We start from the raw sequence: 17458 nt of genomic DNA, 5'->3' as shown, positions 1-17458 counted from the left end.
CCTGGTATTTCCTTAGCCTACAACTGAAGTATGAAATATTGTAATGGATATAAAACCCTGTGCCTGGCTCACTGCCAGTGTGGTCTCACCAAGGATGAAGCACACATTGGAGCTGGCCTCCTCCCAAGACTGTGCAGGTTAGAGACCAAGACTCACAAGGAAAGGGTCCATCTCCAGGAATGTGGAGGGCTGGATTTCTAGGGTGGTCTGACTTACTTGATCCCCACCCTCACCACCCTCAGGCCATCAATGCAGGCATTTCTACATCACAGCCAACACATTTCATGGAATCAAAATCGGAAGGGTCAAGAGAATTCCAGAAGCACAGCTTATTTCCTGAATAAACACAAAATACACTATCCTTACTCCAGTATGGCAGGAAGAGACAATAACCTTCCTCAATTACTTAGAGGCCTAGACATAGCAAAACTCCCTTAGCAAATAAAGGTACCTCATTGGACGGGCGATACAATTACCAAGAGGCAGGAAAGAGAATCTGGCAAAGAGAGAGGGGAGGTGACTGAGAATGAGCTCTCGGTTTTTGGCAAGTGATTCTTATCACAGAAGGGTGGTCAAGGGAGTAAAGGTAAAGGGGAGAGGAAGGAAACAGTTGGGGGTTGGATTCTGGAAGGTCTTATGTGAGAAACCAGTGATGCTGAGTTATAATTCTCTGTAGCCAGCAACACTCGGGGATAGAGGAACATGGGGAAAACCTACCCTCCCTTCCGATAAAATTCCTCGGGATCTTATAAGGACTTAAGAAAGGAAGCAGATTAACTCTCTTTTTTTGTCCCCCAGGTGAAGATTCACCCTAAGCTAACATCTGTTGCCAATCTTCCTCCTTTTTCCTTCCTTTTTTTCCCCTCCTCAAGGCCCCATTACATAGTTGTGTATAGTTGTAAGTTCTTCTGGTTCTTCTGTGTGAGCCACTGCCACAGCACGGCTACTCACAGACAAGTTGTGTGGTTCCATGCCGGGGAACTTAACCCGGCCTGCCGAAGTGGAGCACGCCGAACTTGAACTGCTAGGCCATCAGAGCCGGCTCAAGATTAACTTTTAAGGTCAAACTTTCAAACCAAGGAGACCAATAAGAAGTCATCCTCACCTATTCTTTGGGGCCTGTAACATTACACCGTACAACCTGAGATCCAAGGCAGGTCAACGGGAAGGGTACTAACACATCACTGAGAGTTCTAGGTAACAAATAGGAGATCACTCAGTTATTCAACAAATATGGACTGAGCACCTACTGTGTACCAGCGCTAACTCTACCTCAGATCCTGTGCTGTCTGACGTGGCATTAAGTGAAGAAGTGCACTTAAAGAGACAGAGAGGAGAAAGAGAATAAACCTGTTGCCCTCATGGTTTTGCCAGCAGCAGGCTACTTTATGTTCATCCATGTTTGACGCAAACAAAAGTCAGGCTACAGGGGATTCCTGCTCAACATGGCGGTATCTGTGCATCTATGCAAGAATCCGGCTGAAGCATAACTTGGGCAGAGAACAGAGAGCTCCGAAGCAGGCTCAGCTGATCCACCTTGAGTGAACCTGGGAGTCTCCTGCGCTTCCCTGCAGGAGCAGGCACACCATCCAGACACAGTGTGTCCTGGAGCATAAGACAGCACATACCTGGGCGGGCAGGGCTCTGTGTTACAAGCCTGGCTCATTGCTGGCGGACGGTGGACCATATCGCACAAGGTGTCATTGACGGTCTGCTGGGTCTGGATGTGTAAGCACACTGCTATTGCTTCTTGATGGCCTGGAGGTTGGAAAGAGAAAAAAATGCAAATGACTGAGAATAATTTCTGGTGGGAAAAAAGAAAATAGGGTCTTGGGACTTCTCGTTCCTAAGCCTTTGCCCTTTTGACTATATTGCATGGCTGCAGGCTGCATTTCAGGATACAGGTGGGAGGAAGCAACTTTGCATTTTCTGAAGTCTCCCAGTCTCTGATATTCCCTCGGTCACCTTTTAAGCTCAGCCCCCTTTTTCCTCTTCCCCAAATATACTCACCTTGAAACATTAAGGAGCATCCCCAACTCCCAATCTGGTTTCAAACTTACCTGCATTCTAAATGTACTCAAAGCTAGGAGTTCCCTCAAATGAATCATCAAGCTGTTCCTTCCAAAGACACACAACAGTTTTCCTGAGAGGAATTTTCATATCAGCTGCTAAAGAATAACATTTTCTGTATGTCATTGCATATGTGCCAAATTTGACATATAATCCTTATTAAAATTTTCATTATGGTTTGAGTTCCTGTTCACTATTACTCTAATTAGTAATATTTCCATTTCTGGTAAAAACAGCAATACCTCCCATTGGAAAAGCACTGTGGGGTGTAAAAGTACTTTCAAATATATTATTTGAGCCCATAATAATCTTCTGAGGTGAAAAGAATGGTATGGTATCACTATCTCCATTTTATTAATTTAATAATAAGGAAACTGAGGTGTAGAGAGAAATTAAGACAGCAAAAAAAGTGGTTGATTCAAAACTAAAAATTAGATTTCCTCCCTCCTAATTCAGTGCTATTTCTTTTGTCCTCTGGAAATTCCAAAATGCAATACAGCCAATCGGCTTCCCAAAGCAATGACCACTCCTTGTTCAAATATGAAATTTCACAGGCATCTTTTTTCCTTTGAGGCCAGACAGGTCTGTCTGACCCCAAAGCCCATGTCTCGATGACTATTCTTTGTCTGCTGAGACAAAAAGAATTATTGGGAAATGACAACTGAACAAAATAGAAATAAAACTTTTGATGAAAAAAATCAAATAATAACTATAAGAGCAACTGACTATGCTATTTGAAATATGCAAATGTATTTAGTTTCACGCAAGAATGTGTGTTCCATTATGCTATAAGAGTGTGGTTCTTTTTCCAAATGTCGTGTTTCAATTCAACCATTTTATAGTATTTTACAGAATGCAATATGGGCCAAAAATACATATAAAATATATACTTGTGATGTTCAGTTCTTTCCATTAAATTTTCTCCTTCTTTCTTCAGTTGTAATTTTATGTTCCCGGCCATAGCAGGATGCAGTCTTAAATCTCTATGCATCTTCCACGAAGTATTTTTAATAAACATAGGCTACCTTGAGACATAAGGAGACACTGCTACAACTTAAGAACTCTGGTTCTCGTTTGCAAATGTCAAACTTCCTTAGTGAGTTTACAGGGACATAGATGTTCATTTTCTAGCAGATTTTATTTACTTTTAATCTGAGAAAAATCCAGTTATCTTTCACATATATTTTAATTTGTAGTCAAAATTTTTTAGAAAATATACTCAGAGACTATTTTGGAATGTTTTCTGGAGCTGGAGTGGGTGGGCCTTAAACCAACAAAGTTATCTCATTTTAACTATTTTGGATGGAATTTTAGTACACTCATGACAAACTTTTCTGTCCTAAAGCAAGTTTACTGAAAAGAATTTAAAAGTTTAATAGATGATTAAGGACACTTATCGAGGTAGAATGTATTTTCCAAAGACAGCCACAAGAAGATCTCCCAACCCACATACTGGATTTACAGTGTGACTTTAACACTTTTCACTTCAAGAGGTTTGATCAAAACTTTATCTTCAAAAGTAAAAATTATAAAAATAAGTTTACTTTATCGTATACTTAACAAAATTTGGGTAATAATTGCAAATATGCATTTAGAAGATATAAAATAAATCAAGTATTGAAATTTTGGTGTAATTTTTCTAATAAAATCTAATAAATTCCTTGTAGCATGAGGTAACATCCTTCAATTCACATTTGACTTCTGCAATGTCATAATAAGAGGGTCATTTTTTGGCAAAAAAAATACTCAAAGCCTTCATCAAGAAATGAATTAATGGTTAAAGGGTAAAAACACAGACTCTAAGAGGGGAAGCAGAGCCAATAAATGAGCTAATACATTCCCTTTTGTTGGTTTAAGGTTAGTTTGAGTTGGGTTTCTTGCAAACAAGTCTTGACTAATTCAACATGCCAAATAACATAACACACACACACACACACACACACACACACACACACAGAGTAAGAAATACCTGGAACAATGAAGAAAATCTACAGTCAGAGCCTTTAAGGTGCCACCCAGTATTTAATACATCAAGTTGCAAAATAAATATGGAAAAATGATTTGAACATGAAAATTATGTCGGTTTAATAACCAAATAGCTGTGGGCCTTAGAAATAGATGTGATGTGCTCTTTTTAAGCACCAATGGAACATTAACAAAAATTGATCCAATATTAGTCTATAAAGAAAACTGCAATAAGTTCCAAAAGCCAGAAATTATGTAGGTAACTTTCTTTGACCATAATAGAGTCCAACTATAAATGAAGAGTAAACAATTAACCCCCTCAAATCCAACCACTAGAATTTTTAAAAAGTTGTTCCCTATAAAACTTGTAGGCCAAAAAGAGTGAATAGATTACACATTATTTGTGGCAAGAAAAAAGAGAAGAGGGAGGCTTAAAGCAACTTGAAACTAGATGAACAACTCTTGATAATAATTGTAATATCTTCATGAAATGGATGACTTTTTTCCAAGAAAATCTAAATTATGGAGTTTACTTAAAAATTAAGCACTTGAATTGACTATAACAATAAGCAGAGGGGAACTTGAAAATAAGGTTAAAGATCAGGCCATAGATGTTCCCCCACAAGCCTGCCCCCAAGAGGGAAAAAAAGAACTGGATTTAGACAGCTGTAGGAACCAGTTCTTTCAAACTTCTTAAACAGATATAAACTATTTAAGATTATTGAAGGTATGGAAAACTCCAAATCATCTTACACAACTACTATAACCCAGATGACAAAAATCTATAAAAGAAAAAAAAATAGATCTACTGCATAGAGTTGCCTTGTGCAATGCTATTTTACAAATGATGATGCTCTTTATTTCAGAAAAACACACACACACACACACACACACACATATACAAATTATACAGATAAATGTCCAGGGCCATAGTGAAAAGAATAGTTAATATATATTTTTCTCTCTGTTGATTAGCCAGTATGATAGAGTGGGCACTACTATAAACTCCCAGATAACGAAAAAAGGGGGAAGCATAATATGGATGGACCCAGCAAAGTGCCAAAGAACAGTATCATCCTTAGTGTTAAAATGCAAGTTTTATAGCACTCCAAATAGGTGAGTTCTTTTTAAGAACCAGTTGAGGAGACAGCTGGTAAGGATTAAGGATTGTTGAAAGCCATTCGGCCTTATAAAGGGCATCATAAACATCACTGGAGCCTGAGAGGAAGTGACCGGTTATATGAAGAGTAGCTGGGAGAAACTACAGCTAGAGGCCTGTCATGATTTGAAGAGATTCGAAGAGAACAAAACATCGATTGCTAATGTACCATGTCAGGAACACATCTCCATAAGGAGTATGCTAAAGTGAGCCCATAGTGGGCCAATTCAGTTTTCATTCCCATTTTCCCATTTGTGGGAAGTCATTCTTGTACTCCACCATGCATCAATATCATTCACGTATATATATGTGCACAATCCTAAATTAATTACTAGCACGTATAGTCAGCAGTAAAATAGAAGACAACATCACGACCTGAAACATTTGTCCATTCACCTACCAGATCACTCACACACAAATATTCACACACACACAACTAAAAAGAACCAGATAGGAACTTCCTGCTATCAAGCACATAAAACCTACCTGCTCTCATATCCATCCTAGCCTTTTCCCTGACTATTTCAACTAGGAGCTGCCCCTCCAACTATTTAAGACTGATCTCCACAATTCTGCTTTGGATTTTGTCCCCTTTCATCTTCTCAGAAAATGTGTTGATTACTTTGCCTTTCATTTTCATTCTGGAACTTTCTCACTGCCTATTAAATGTACTCAAGACTCTCTGTCATTAAATAATGTTACACACAAAGAGTTCTCCTTCAACCCACAATGCCTTCTAGTCTTCTCCCTCTCTCTGTCTTCCTTATCACAGACAAATTTTGCTACAAAAATCTATTCATCTTCATTCCATCACCTATCATTTTTTCCTCCTTCCTTCCAAATCTGACTTCCATCTCTACCACTCCACTGACCTGATCCTTTCTTAAGTCACAATGGCCTCCCATTGCTGGACCCAGTGCCAATTCTCAGTCCTCATCTCACGTCACCTCTCAGTGGCCACAACACAGCTGACTTTGGTTTCCACCACACTACACCATCGCGGTTTTCCTCCTATCTCACTGACCTCTCTTTTTTTTTTTTTTGGTGAGGAGGACTAGCCCTGAGCTAACATCTGATGCCAATCCTCCCCCTTTTTCTTGAGGAAGAGTGGCCCTGAGCTAACATCCATGCCCATCTTCCTCTACTTTATATGGGACGCCGCCACAGCATGGCCTACCAAGCAGTGCATCGGTGCGCGCCCGGGATCCAAACCTGTGAACCCCGGGCTGCCGAAGCAGAGCGCGCGCACCTAACCGCTTGCGCCACCACGCCAGCCCCTGACCTCTTTTTTTAATTGACCTTTGCAGCTCAGTGTTGTCCATCCAGCCATTAAATGTCAATGGCCCCGTGGTGTAGTGGTTAAGTCCAGAGTGCTCCACTTCGGTGGCCCAGTTTCTCAGGTTTGGATCCTGGGCATGGACATACACCACTCACCAGCCATGCTGTGGTGGCGACCCACATACAAGATAGAAGAAGATTGGCACAGATGTTAGCTCAGGGCTAATCTTCCTCAAGCAAAAAAAAAAAAGAAAGATTGGTGACAGACATTAGCTCAGGGCGAATCTTCATCACTAAAAAAAAAAATAAAGTTTAATTTCCTCATAGCTCAGTCTTAGACCCTTGCCATTCCTCATAGGTATTCTTTTCCTTAAGATTCTCATCCATACCCCTGGCTTCAATTCTCTCCATAAACAGTGGACTCATAAATGTATATTTCCAGTCTAGATCTTGCCACTTTGCTTCAGAATCACACATTCAACTGCCTACTTTCATTTGGAAGTCTAAAGGTGCCTCAAAATCATTATGTCCACAACTGGATGCATGTTTTCCTTTTGCCAAACTGGACCCCCTTCAGGACTCATCATCTCAGAAAAGAATCCTAAGACTCAGACTTGCCACCTCACTCCCACTTACCCACTCCATTGACAGATTTTTACCTCCTAAACATCTCTTAGAGTCATCCACTGCACTCATCTCCACCGTCGTCACCACTCCAGTCCAAGCTCGTGCTCTGGACTAGGTAATAGCTTCCTAGACGGCCTCCCTTACATCCGTTCTTATCCCTTCTACTCCCTTTTTTACAATACAACTGGACTAACCTTTTGAAATAAAAATTTGATCATGTAACTCCCACTGTAATTACTTGAATGGCTTGCAACTGATCTTGGGATAAAGACCCAAATTAACACGGCCTGTAAGGCCTTAATTGTCTGGCCCTGGCCTCCTCTCTTGCATCACCTCACACTAAACCCCATCTTTCTCAGTACTCCAGCTGCACCTGACTTCTCCAGTCCCTGGAATGTTCCCTGCACCCTCTCGCCACCCATAGCCTTTGCACATACACTTCCATCCACTGGGAATTCTCTCCGTGCCACCCTCTCCCACTCCTCTGTTGCTTAATTAATTCCTCATCTTTTGGATGTAAGTTAAAGTGTAATTGTTTTTAGGGAAGCTTTCCCTTACTTCCCTAATTAGGTCAAGTTCCTCCTATTATATGTTTTCATGGCACCATATACTTCCTTTGTAGCTGCTGTAACCAGCTGTAATTTTACACGTAGGTGTGTGATTATGTGATTAACAAATTTCCCTCTCTCCAGATTTGGATTCCAAGGTAGGAACTACTGAGTCACGACTACCCAGCCCAGTGCCTGGCAGAAAAAAAACATGCAATAAATATTTGTAGGATGCTGTTTTTGAATGAAACAATGGAGAGATTCCTGCTACCATCAGGACCAAGGCAAGGCTGGCATTACCCACATTATTTACTATTGTTTGTGAAATTCTAGACAACGCAATAAGATATAAAACTTAAATAAGATAAATAACTATTGGAAAGGGAAAGATAAAATCATCATCAATTACAGATGATTACTTAGAAAATTCGTAAGAACGAACTCGAAAAATATTAGATGAATTTTTGGTGTTAGTGCTGTCAATTCCGACTCCTACTGACCCTGTGTAGAGCAGAGCAGAACCCTGCCCGGTCTTTTTATGCCATCCTCTCACCTTCGGTGCTATATTAGACAATGCTTCCCTGCTGTTCATAGGGTTTTCATGGCCCGTTTTTTCAGAAGTGGGTGGCCAGGTCCTTCTTCCTAATCTGTCTAGTCTGGAAGCTCCGCTGAAACCTGTCCACCATGAGTGACCCTGCTGGTATTTGAAATACGCGTGGCATAGCTTTCGGCATTGCAGCAACACGCAGCTGCCTCAGTATGACAACTGATAGACAGGTGGTGTGGTTCCCTGACTGGAAACCAACCCAGGCCTGGGTGGTGAGCACGCTAAATCTTAACCACAAGACACCAGAGCTGGCTATTAGATGCATCAAGGGGTTCATTAATTTATTCAGATTTTTTAAAAGAGAAAAAAACCCCAGCATTCTAGTATAAGAGGAATACCCTATTATTATTATATTATAAAATAATTATCCCACTAACATTTATTACATATCATGTGCCAGGCACTGGGATTAACCACTTCTCCAACATCACCTTGTTTAATAACCACATTTAATCCTTTCACTAATCCTAATGAGGTAGGTATGGCTCTTCTCATTTTACAAAAATAGAACTCTACAAACTTAAATAACTTGCCCAAAGAGAGTGGCAGAGCTAGGGTTCAAAATGGGGTCAGGCCTCAAAGTCCATGCATATTCTACTAGCCAGTGCTGTTAGAAAATACAAAGGTAAAACTGAAAGGTCATAAATGCAATACATAATATAAAATACAAAAGAAAAGCTTTGGTAAGGAATGTTTATGATGTAGTAAATTACAAACTCTTGCCAGAGCGTATTAAAAAGGTAAATCTATCTTCCAGGATGGATATGTGTGTATGCACACGACACACACACACACACACACACAATGCTGCATACATACATACACACATATACACTCTGGAAGCTGGAAATTGAATATGTCTGGATTCTTCATGCTTTTGGGAATTAAAAAAGATTTCTCTGTAGCCACCCAAGTATGAAAGCAGACTTATGAAAGGTTCTAAAGCACCAGTAACTACAACAAATGGAATTAGTTTTTATTTCCTGTATGATGTGAAGATAAGTTAGAAAATACAAGTACACAGTATCAGGATACGGCCAAAGTTGATCTTTTCGGAAATCTGTAATTTGCATACATTATTTTTCTACCAGAAACAAGAATGTTGAAGAAATAACTATATGCCTGTGGAAATTCTATTTTCCTGTGGTTTTCAGTCATTGCAGACTTACCCTCTCCACTATCCAGGGGGAGGGTTAAAAACCCACATTCATAACCACACATAAGTGCACTTGTAGAGGCTGAGCCTCTGAAACCAGATTAAAATGGACACAGAGGGGCAAGCACCACTGCCAAAAAGGAGTGCAGTCAAGACAGTAAAACCAAAACAACAAAGGCTGTGTGCCATTAGGACAAGGACTGAGTCTTACTCATTTTATATCCCAATATTGAGCACAGAATCCACGCAGAGCCATGGAGCCTAGCACAGAGCATGGGTCCAGTTCCCTGCATTTATAGAGGATTTTGCTTTCATGCCTAAGCTCTTCAGTTTTATAGAATTTAGTTATCTATTTAAAAGGAAATTTTAAGCTTGAACCCAAGAAATTAAAAACCTTACTTTTTGCAAAGTTAGGAAGCTTATTATATGCATTTATAGTTAACCAACTCTCTCTAAAGGATGACAATTAAGTTGTTTGTTTTCTGTTTTGGACTGTCTGAAGGCCTCTAAGCCTTAGTCTCCCCAACCGTAAAATTTGGGTTAGTGAGGATCCATGGTTCATTTTAATGATCCTATCCTAGGATTATACAATACAACACCCCCTCACAAGGTTACACTGCTGTTTAACTGATCGTTGAAAGATTACCAAGTTGAGCTCTGTTAAAACTTGTAAAATGTGTTGCAGATACAAAAGAGGATGTCAGAAAGCAAATGGGCACCTTCACAGCAACCATCAGAAAATGGAATTGCATTCCTGCATGTGCATTTCTCTTCTCATAGCAGGCGAAAAGGTCCACAGAGCCAATAAGGATAAACTCAATTAGTCAAGTTTCACAAAACTGGAATATTTTAAATGGATTTAAAGGTCATCTACTACTCCTAAGTATATACCCAAGAGAAACAAAAACATATGTCCATACAAAAATGTGTACAGAACGTTCAGAGCATTTTCATAATACCCAAGATGTGAATAATCCAAATTTCTAACTGATGAATGGATAAATTAAACGTAGTGTAGCCATACAATGGAATAGTATTCAGTCATAAAAAGAAATGAAGTACTGATTCACGCTACAACATGGATAAACCCCGAAAACATTATACTAAGTGGAAGAAGGCAGTCACAAAGGACCACATATCATACAATTCCACTTATACAAAACGTCCAGAATAGAAAGACAGTAGATTAGTGGTTGCCAGAGGCTGCCACTGGCAGGGAAAATGGGAGTTTGAGGGAAAATGGAAAGAGATTGCCTACAGGTACATGGTCCTTTTGGGAGTAAAGTGTTCTAAAATTGATTGTGATGATGGTTACACAACTTTATGAATATATTAAAACCCACCAAATTGTATACTTTAAATACATAAATTGTATGGTATGTGAATTATATCTTAATAAAGCTGTTACCAAAAAAAAAACCAAATCATTCCAGTGGGTTCAGCCATCCTGGAGGTGGAGCCTGGGGCCATCTTAGTGAGTGCTGGGAACACAGCAGCAGATCCGAACATTTTGGCCTCAGGCTGTAAAGACGAGGTCTAATAGACTCTCCCAACTGGATCAGAATTCACCTGGTTATCTTCCCTTGGGCAATTTCAACTGGTAGGGTGAGTTCCAAGGACCCAACACGCCATGCTTTCCCAACTAGAGGGGGGCTTCCTAGTCAGGAAAAGAACGGAAATCGAGGATGACAGAGTACTAGATGAAATAGCGATTCTATCAACGGAAACATTTAAAAGCTTGAGATTAATAACGTAGATTTGGGGGTGTGCAAGCAACAGCAGGGCTCGTTTCTGCTCTCATAACAAAAGACAAAGGCCCAGGTCTCTGATAAAACTGCAGCAACGTAGTGGCTGAGAAGTAGTAGAGATAGCTGGCATGTTGTAGCAATGTAGTAGAAAGTTCCAGACATCTATAATTGCAGTTGAATAGGGGATCGTTTTTGCATCTCAGCGACTATCTCTAGAGGGTTTCCCCAGACTCAAGAAAGTACCAGTTCTCAGATTGCCAAGGAAATATCAGTGTTAAGGTTTCCCAGATATAACAAAAGAGGTGTCCAGGATCCTTAACACAGAGGGAGCAGGAGTTAAGTTTTGGGCAGCAACAGACATGAGGCCATGTGGAGGAAAACTGAGCCTGTGTGCACTGGAGGGGAGACACAGAGACACTTAGGGTCCAAGTAAACCAGAAAGCTAAATTCCTAGCTATCTGGGATGGGCTTCTAGGAACCAGGGAGAAGTAAGTAAGAAAGGGAGAGAAAACCTGGAGGCAGCTAACGGTTCTTTTCCTAAATTCCACCTGTGTAACTCCTTATGAAAGGCAGTCTTAGCAGAAGCCTGGGGGTAAAGCACATGCCACTTCATCTAGGTTTATTACCAAGCCGGCAAAGTTAGAGAACAGGTGTCTAGGATAGGTGGGTTTTCAGGTTGAATTAGATGGGGAAGGAGAAGGATACCATCAAGTCATGGTGACTGGATGGCAAGGATTGAGAATGTATTCAAGAGCCTCGGGGACAAAGGGTGAGGGGCTCAGGCACAATGACCGGGCCAAGAGCGCTAAGACTGAGAAGGAGTTTCAACAAATGTTTTGGGGCCACCAGGAGGAGTGGAGCATGCTCTTGGGCCAACTGCCTCCTAAGGCAGCAGGTCCTTGTATTTTTCCCACCATTGGCTGGTACCGAACTCAGAACACGTTTAGCCACCAAGTTTAGGCCTGACAGCTGGCTGGAAGGCACAGTCAGGAGTCAAGGAGTAGGGTGTCCAGGGCCCTGGGCTCCTGATGAGATGAGTCTCCTTCACGTTAGTAGAACACCTAGCTTTCCTATTGATTATTTCTATCTCGGCTTTGAACAGACAGAGCTCTCTGGAGAATGATTATCCAGACTCCTGCTCCCTGCCCATCCACTGCCTTTTGGATCCTGAAATGCTTGCATAATCTTGGGGCCAACTTCCACTCTAATGAGGTCACCTGACTATATTACCACTTCCTAATCCTAATAGGGTCTCCAGGCTATGTATGTTACCCATACGTACACACACATAATTCATGGCGATAGTGTGTTCTGCACTGGTTTCTGGCCCAACGTGCCAGTAGGTACCTAAATATTTTCTGAGGATGACTTCTGACTGAAAGTTGCATCAGACATGGCAATCCTAGGCTGCCTCAATCTGTAACACTGATTTATACACAAGATTGCCTCACTTTATCAATTCTGCATTTCCCTATTTATTCCATATTAATCAGTGGCCTCTCTCCCCATCTCAGTTATGCAGATGCTTAGGCCAAAGGAACATAATATGTTTTTGGTCAGAATATAGTCCCCCAACCCTTTATCCTTCTAGAATAATCACAATGAAAAATAAGAGAAAGAAAGGGCATAGTTTTAGTTATTTGAATGACTTAATCTCCTTTAGACTTTTGCTAATTTGCCTATTTGGCTTAACCGATTTTGTAAGTTCTCAAACCATGAGCAACACAAGACAGAACTGTTCCTTAAGCAAAGAATCAAATACCTCCCAAACATGTCGCTGTGCAAGGGGTAAACCCAGCGTACTCCCAGTCATAAATCATCTCACTGTCCTTCTCGGGAAGAGAGACGTCCAGCTCGCGGGAGGCGGGGCTCTCCTCGCACGCTTCGAGGAGGCAAGGCCGCTCAGTGGGCAGCGTGGGCCCTTCACACTCTTCCTCTGGCAGCTCAGTCTCCGTCTGCGTGAACGTCAGGAGCACACGGCACTTCACCTCTCGGACCTGGACGCCTGGCCCACACGTGGTACTGCAGGCTGACCAGGGCTCTGGGATGAACCTGCGGAAAAGCAGGGAGCCAGAGGACACCGGCAGTCGTTACGGATAGGCCGCAAAAGAGGAGCGACAAAGACTCTAGGAAGGCAACAAACGACTTCCTTCAGAAGAAATTCAATACGTTTGGAATGCTATACTTTTGTTGAGGCTCAATTATGTAGTTAACAAATTTTCAAATCTTATTAGCGACACGAAGAATTTTTCACTAGAGATACGCTGAACCTTTGCATCCATTTTATAATTCCAATTCTGTGCTATGTCCTTTGCACACCATTAAAAGGTTTTCTTTAAGATTTGGTCATAGATAAACTATTATGTAGAGAGAATTTCTAATCTGATTTCTTTTACAATATGGAGATTTTCACCAATATTCACTCAACAAATCTTTATCGAGTTTATCCTTTGCTAACAGGCAGAGTTTTATTAAACTGTTTCAACATTTAGGAGCTAAATTGTAGAATAACAAATGCTTTCTCTAGAGTAGATGAAGTTTTAATATTCTTTTCTATTTAATATATAAATACACTAAACTTCTGAGTCCTCTTAAACATACCAAAACTATTGCACAATCTGGCTGAATACAGCATTTATTTCTTATCCTGAATTACTATCCACTAAATCCAAGGTTGTCAACCTATGGCCTACAAGTCAAATCCAGCCCACTTGTTTCTGTACAGCCCACCAGCTAAGAATGATTTTTACATTTTTAAATGGTTTGTGGGAGGAAAAAAAAGAAAAGAGTAATAATATTGTGTCATGTGAAAATTACATAAAATTCAATATGTGTCCATAATTAAAGATTTATTGGAATATAGCCACAGTCATCTGTTCACCTACTGTTTATGGCTGCTTTTGTGCTACACAGCAGAACTGAGTATTTGCAAAGAGAATGTTCAGGCTGCAAAGCCTAAAATATTTACTATCTGGCCCTTTACAGAAAATGTTTACTGACTCCTTGCACTGAATTTAAAAAATAGATTCAGTAGGGACATATATATTTAAGATACTGTGAAGCAACACTTGCATCATGAAACATTAGCAAGTAATAGGCGGGAAAGAGTTCAGTGATAGAATAAGTTTGGAAAACTCTGGGTTCAATAACGTTCAACAGATTTATTTACTGCAAAACTTTTCCAAAGACTATGATATATGAATGCATACTATAAATACTTAAGAGGGGAATATGGTATGCATAATTTCATAAACTTAAGTGAATACAGACCTCTATTCACGGGATAAGGTGGTACTAAATAACTTCAGAAAATGCTGCTGAGATGTTTGCTTAACATGCAGGTCCAAGGCTTAATGTTTAAAACCTCAGAAAGATACGGTTGTAAGGGTCTCACGGAAGTCATCCAACCTTCCTTCCCAGACAAGACTTCATCACTGTTGTCCACAAGAGCACATCCCAATCAGCAGAATGAAACACATGTGCTACATATGAGCCCAATAAAGAATATCAATAAACCCCCCAAAATTTATTATGTTGAAAGTTGTTAGTGGGGAATTCTATTCTCTGATCTTCACATTCCATGAGAGGGTTGCTTGACATCCCAGGATGGGGTAGGACTGGAGTAATATTTGCAACGTTTCGTCTTTTCTCTCTTTGCTGCTCTCCCTGATAGAACTGGAAACGAGGCTGACAAAATTTAAGATGAGGTATCCATACAATGTAATAGTATGAGGTCGTTTAAGAGTAGGAGGTGGGTCTATATGAATTGATCAGGAATAGTCTCCTCCTGGAGGTTGTTAAATGAAATAAGTATGGAGTAGTTCATAGACTGTGATCTCTTTTGTCTAAATACACAAAAAGGGTATATATATGCATATACAGTACATACTGTATGTACATACTGTACATATGTACATATTGTATATATATTTATAGCATATATGTCTACATATGCCGATTGTTGTATAATTTTTCTTTTCTGGAGGCAATTGCCAGTATCAGGGACTGGAGTGTATAAAGAGAGAGGCTTTTACTTTTTGTTTTGTAGCTTTAAAAGGTTTGAATTTTCTAACCATGTGCATACTGCACTTTTATGGACATTAATTTTTTTCTCTTTTCTCCTTAGTGATAAAAACTTAAAATTTGGGATTTTGTTTTATTTTTATTCGAATTGGACTCCTGTGTCTTGGTGATTCAGACTCCTAAGAGAAGATGGGGAAGTGAGAAGGCTCACCTCCACTCCCAACAGGGCAAATGATGGTCATACCCAACGTTTTCCTGGGTGTCCTGGATGTTTCAAGTTGGTTTTCAAAGGTCCTTTAGGAGTCCTCTTAACAAATAGGTGTCAGAGCTGTCCAAATTAGCCATGAGTGACTGAAGGGGGTGGGATGGCAACTCAAAAACCTTACACATAACCTGGCATGATTTTCTTCTATGTATTATTTTTTTATTTAAACAAAAGATACTATGGTGTTCACACAGTTCTGAATCTTGTTTTGTTTTTCCCCCACAGTAATTTGTTTTGAAAAGAAAAGAACGGAACACAGCTGCATGAAAATATCTGAAGAGCCATGTCAGGGCAAAACACAAGCAGAGAGACAGAGCATGTTCCTTAGTCTTTGCACAACAGAAGAACTTGAGAAGAGCAATTCACTAATGTGAGAGCTTAGACATGAAATGATAAAACAACAGAATAAAATGGAAAACTACAGAGCTGAGGAAACAAACTGTGAAATATAACGTTATTACAAATATAACAAGTAATTCAGAACCAGGAGAAAAACAGAAGACACACAGCTGAAGATCAAATTAATGACAAAGAGGCAAGACTTGGAAGTGAATGCAGTGTTGAGAGAGAGAAAGAGAAGCAATTGTGGGGGAGGGAGGGATGGGCTGCAAAGAAAGCTTTTAGGGGTGACGAAGATGTTCTGTATCATGAGTGGGGCTGGGGTTTTATGGCTGTATACATCTATTAAAACTCATCACTTTAAATAGACAGTTTATTGTATGTAAATTATACCTCTCTAAAACTGATTTTCTTAAATGCAGTTTTTTAGAGACAAAATGAGAGAGAACCTAAATAATTCAATATTGAAGATAAGGATCCTTCAAGTAGAGGTTCCAACACATGAAACACACAAAGTGTTCAGAAATAAAATATGTAAAAATGTGCCTAAAATACAGCTTGGAAAGGTACACTGTCTTCAGGAAAAAGTGATAAAAAATGATTAACATAAAAACTAGAGTTTTAGGCAGAATAACGGCCCTCCCAAAGATGCCCACACTCTAAGCCCTAGAATTTATGAATATGTTACATTACATGGCAAAACGGATTTTATAGATGTGATTAAGATTACGGATCACAAGAAAGGGAGATTATGCTAGTGGGCCTAATCTAATCACATGAGTCCTTAAAAACAGAAATTTCTCTGGCTAGAGTCAGAGATGCAGCAGAACAAGAGACAAGAGAGATTCGAAGCATGAGAGAACTCAACCTGTGGTTGCTGGCTCAAAGATGGAAGGGGCCAGGAGCCGAGGAATGCAGGCGGCTTCCGGAAGTTGAGAACAACTCCTGGTCAACAGCCAACTAGAAAATGGAGCTTCGGTTCTACCACTACATGGAACTACCTGAATGAGGCTGGAAGCAGATTTTACCTGAGGGCCTCCAGAGAAGAGCTCAGGCTGACAGACACCTTGATTCTGGCCTACTGAGACCCAGAGCAGAGAAACCAGTTGAATCTACTGGGCTTCTGACCTATGGAACTGTGAGATAGTAAATTTGTGTTGGTTTAAACCACTAAGTTTGTGGTGATTTCTTACAGCAGTCATAGAAAACAATTATAGCTGACTAAAAAATTAAAACTTTGAGGATGAAGAAAGAATTGTACAGGCATCTAGGCACAAAACACAAGCCTCGTATAAGAATAGAAAGTCAGGTGGACCTCAGACTCACACAACATTCAAAACCAGAAAAAATGGGGCAAAAGTTTTGAGAGAGAATCAGGGTCCCAAGAATATTATGTCCAATAAAATTATTATTCAAGTACAATGGCAATAATTTTTTATAGAATAGGAACAGTAATAGTACCAACCTAACAGGGTTTAGGAGAGGATTAAAGGAGAGGATTAAATGAGTTGATGCCAGAGTGAAAAGCTCAATGAGTACAATAAAATAAAAATGGCCACTACTGACATTCATTGCACTGTTAATTGTGTGAGGTACTGTTCTATTCACTTCACACACATTTTATCATTTACTCATAACAATCCTATCAGGAAATATTATCATCATTCCCATTT

General features: G+C 40.0%; 1 protein-coding gene across 1 annotated transcript in view; it reads right to left on the bottom strand.

Moving 5' to 3' along the window:
• The window catches only part of ADAMTSL3 (ADAMTS like 3), a 366781-nt gene that overhangs the window by 123824 nt on the left and 225499 nt on the right, over positions 1-17458 (bottom strand). Inside the window, exons 16-17 of the mRNA XM_087429032.1 lie at positions 12921-13210; positions 1629-1758 (exon numbers count right to left, since the gene is read on the bottom strand). Of these exons, the coding sequence (XP_087285158.1) occupies positions 1629-1758; positions 12921-13210 (420 nt within the window). The remainder of the gene's footprint in view (positions 1-1628; positions 1759-12920; positions 13211-17458) is intronic.

Source organism: Ceratotherium simum, chromosome 3, assembly GCF_057802395.1.
Source record: "Ceratotherium simum simum isolate JZ-2026a chromosome 3, ASM5780239v1, whole genome shotgun sequence".
In the NCBI taxonomy this organism is placed as follows: Eukaryota; Metazoa; Chordata; class Mammalia; order Perissodactyla; family Rhinocerotidae; genus Ceratotherium; species Ceratotherium simum.
Note: the sequence above shows the minus strand (reverse complement) of the source record. Positions and strands in the feature narration are given on the sequence as shown.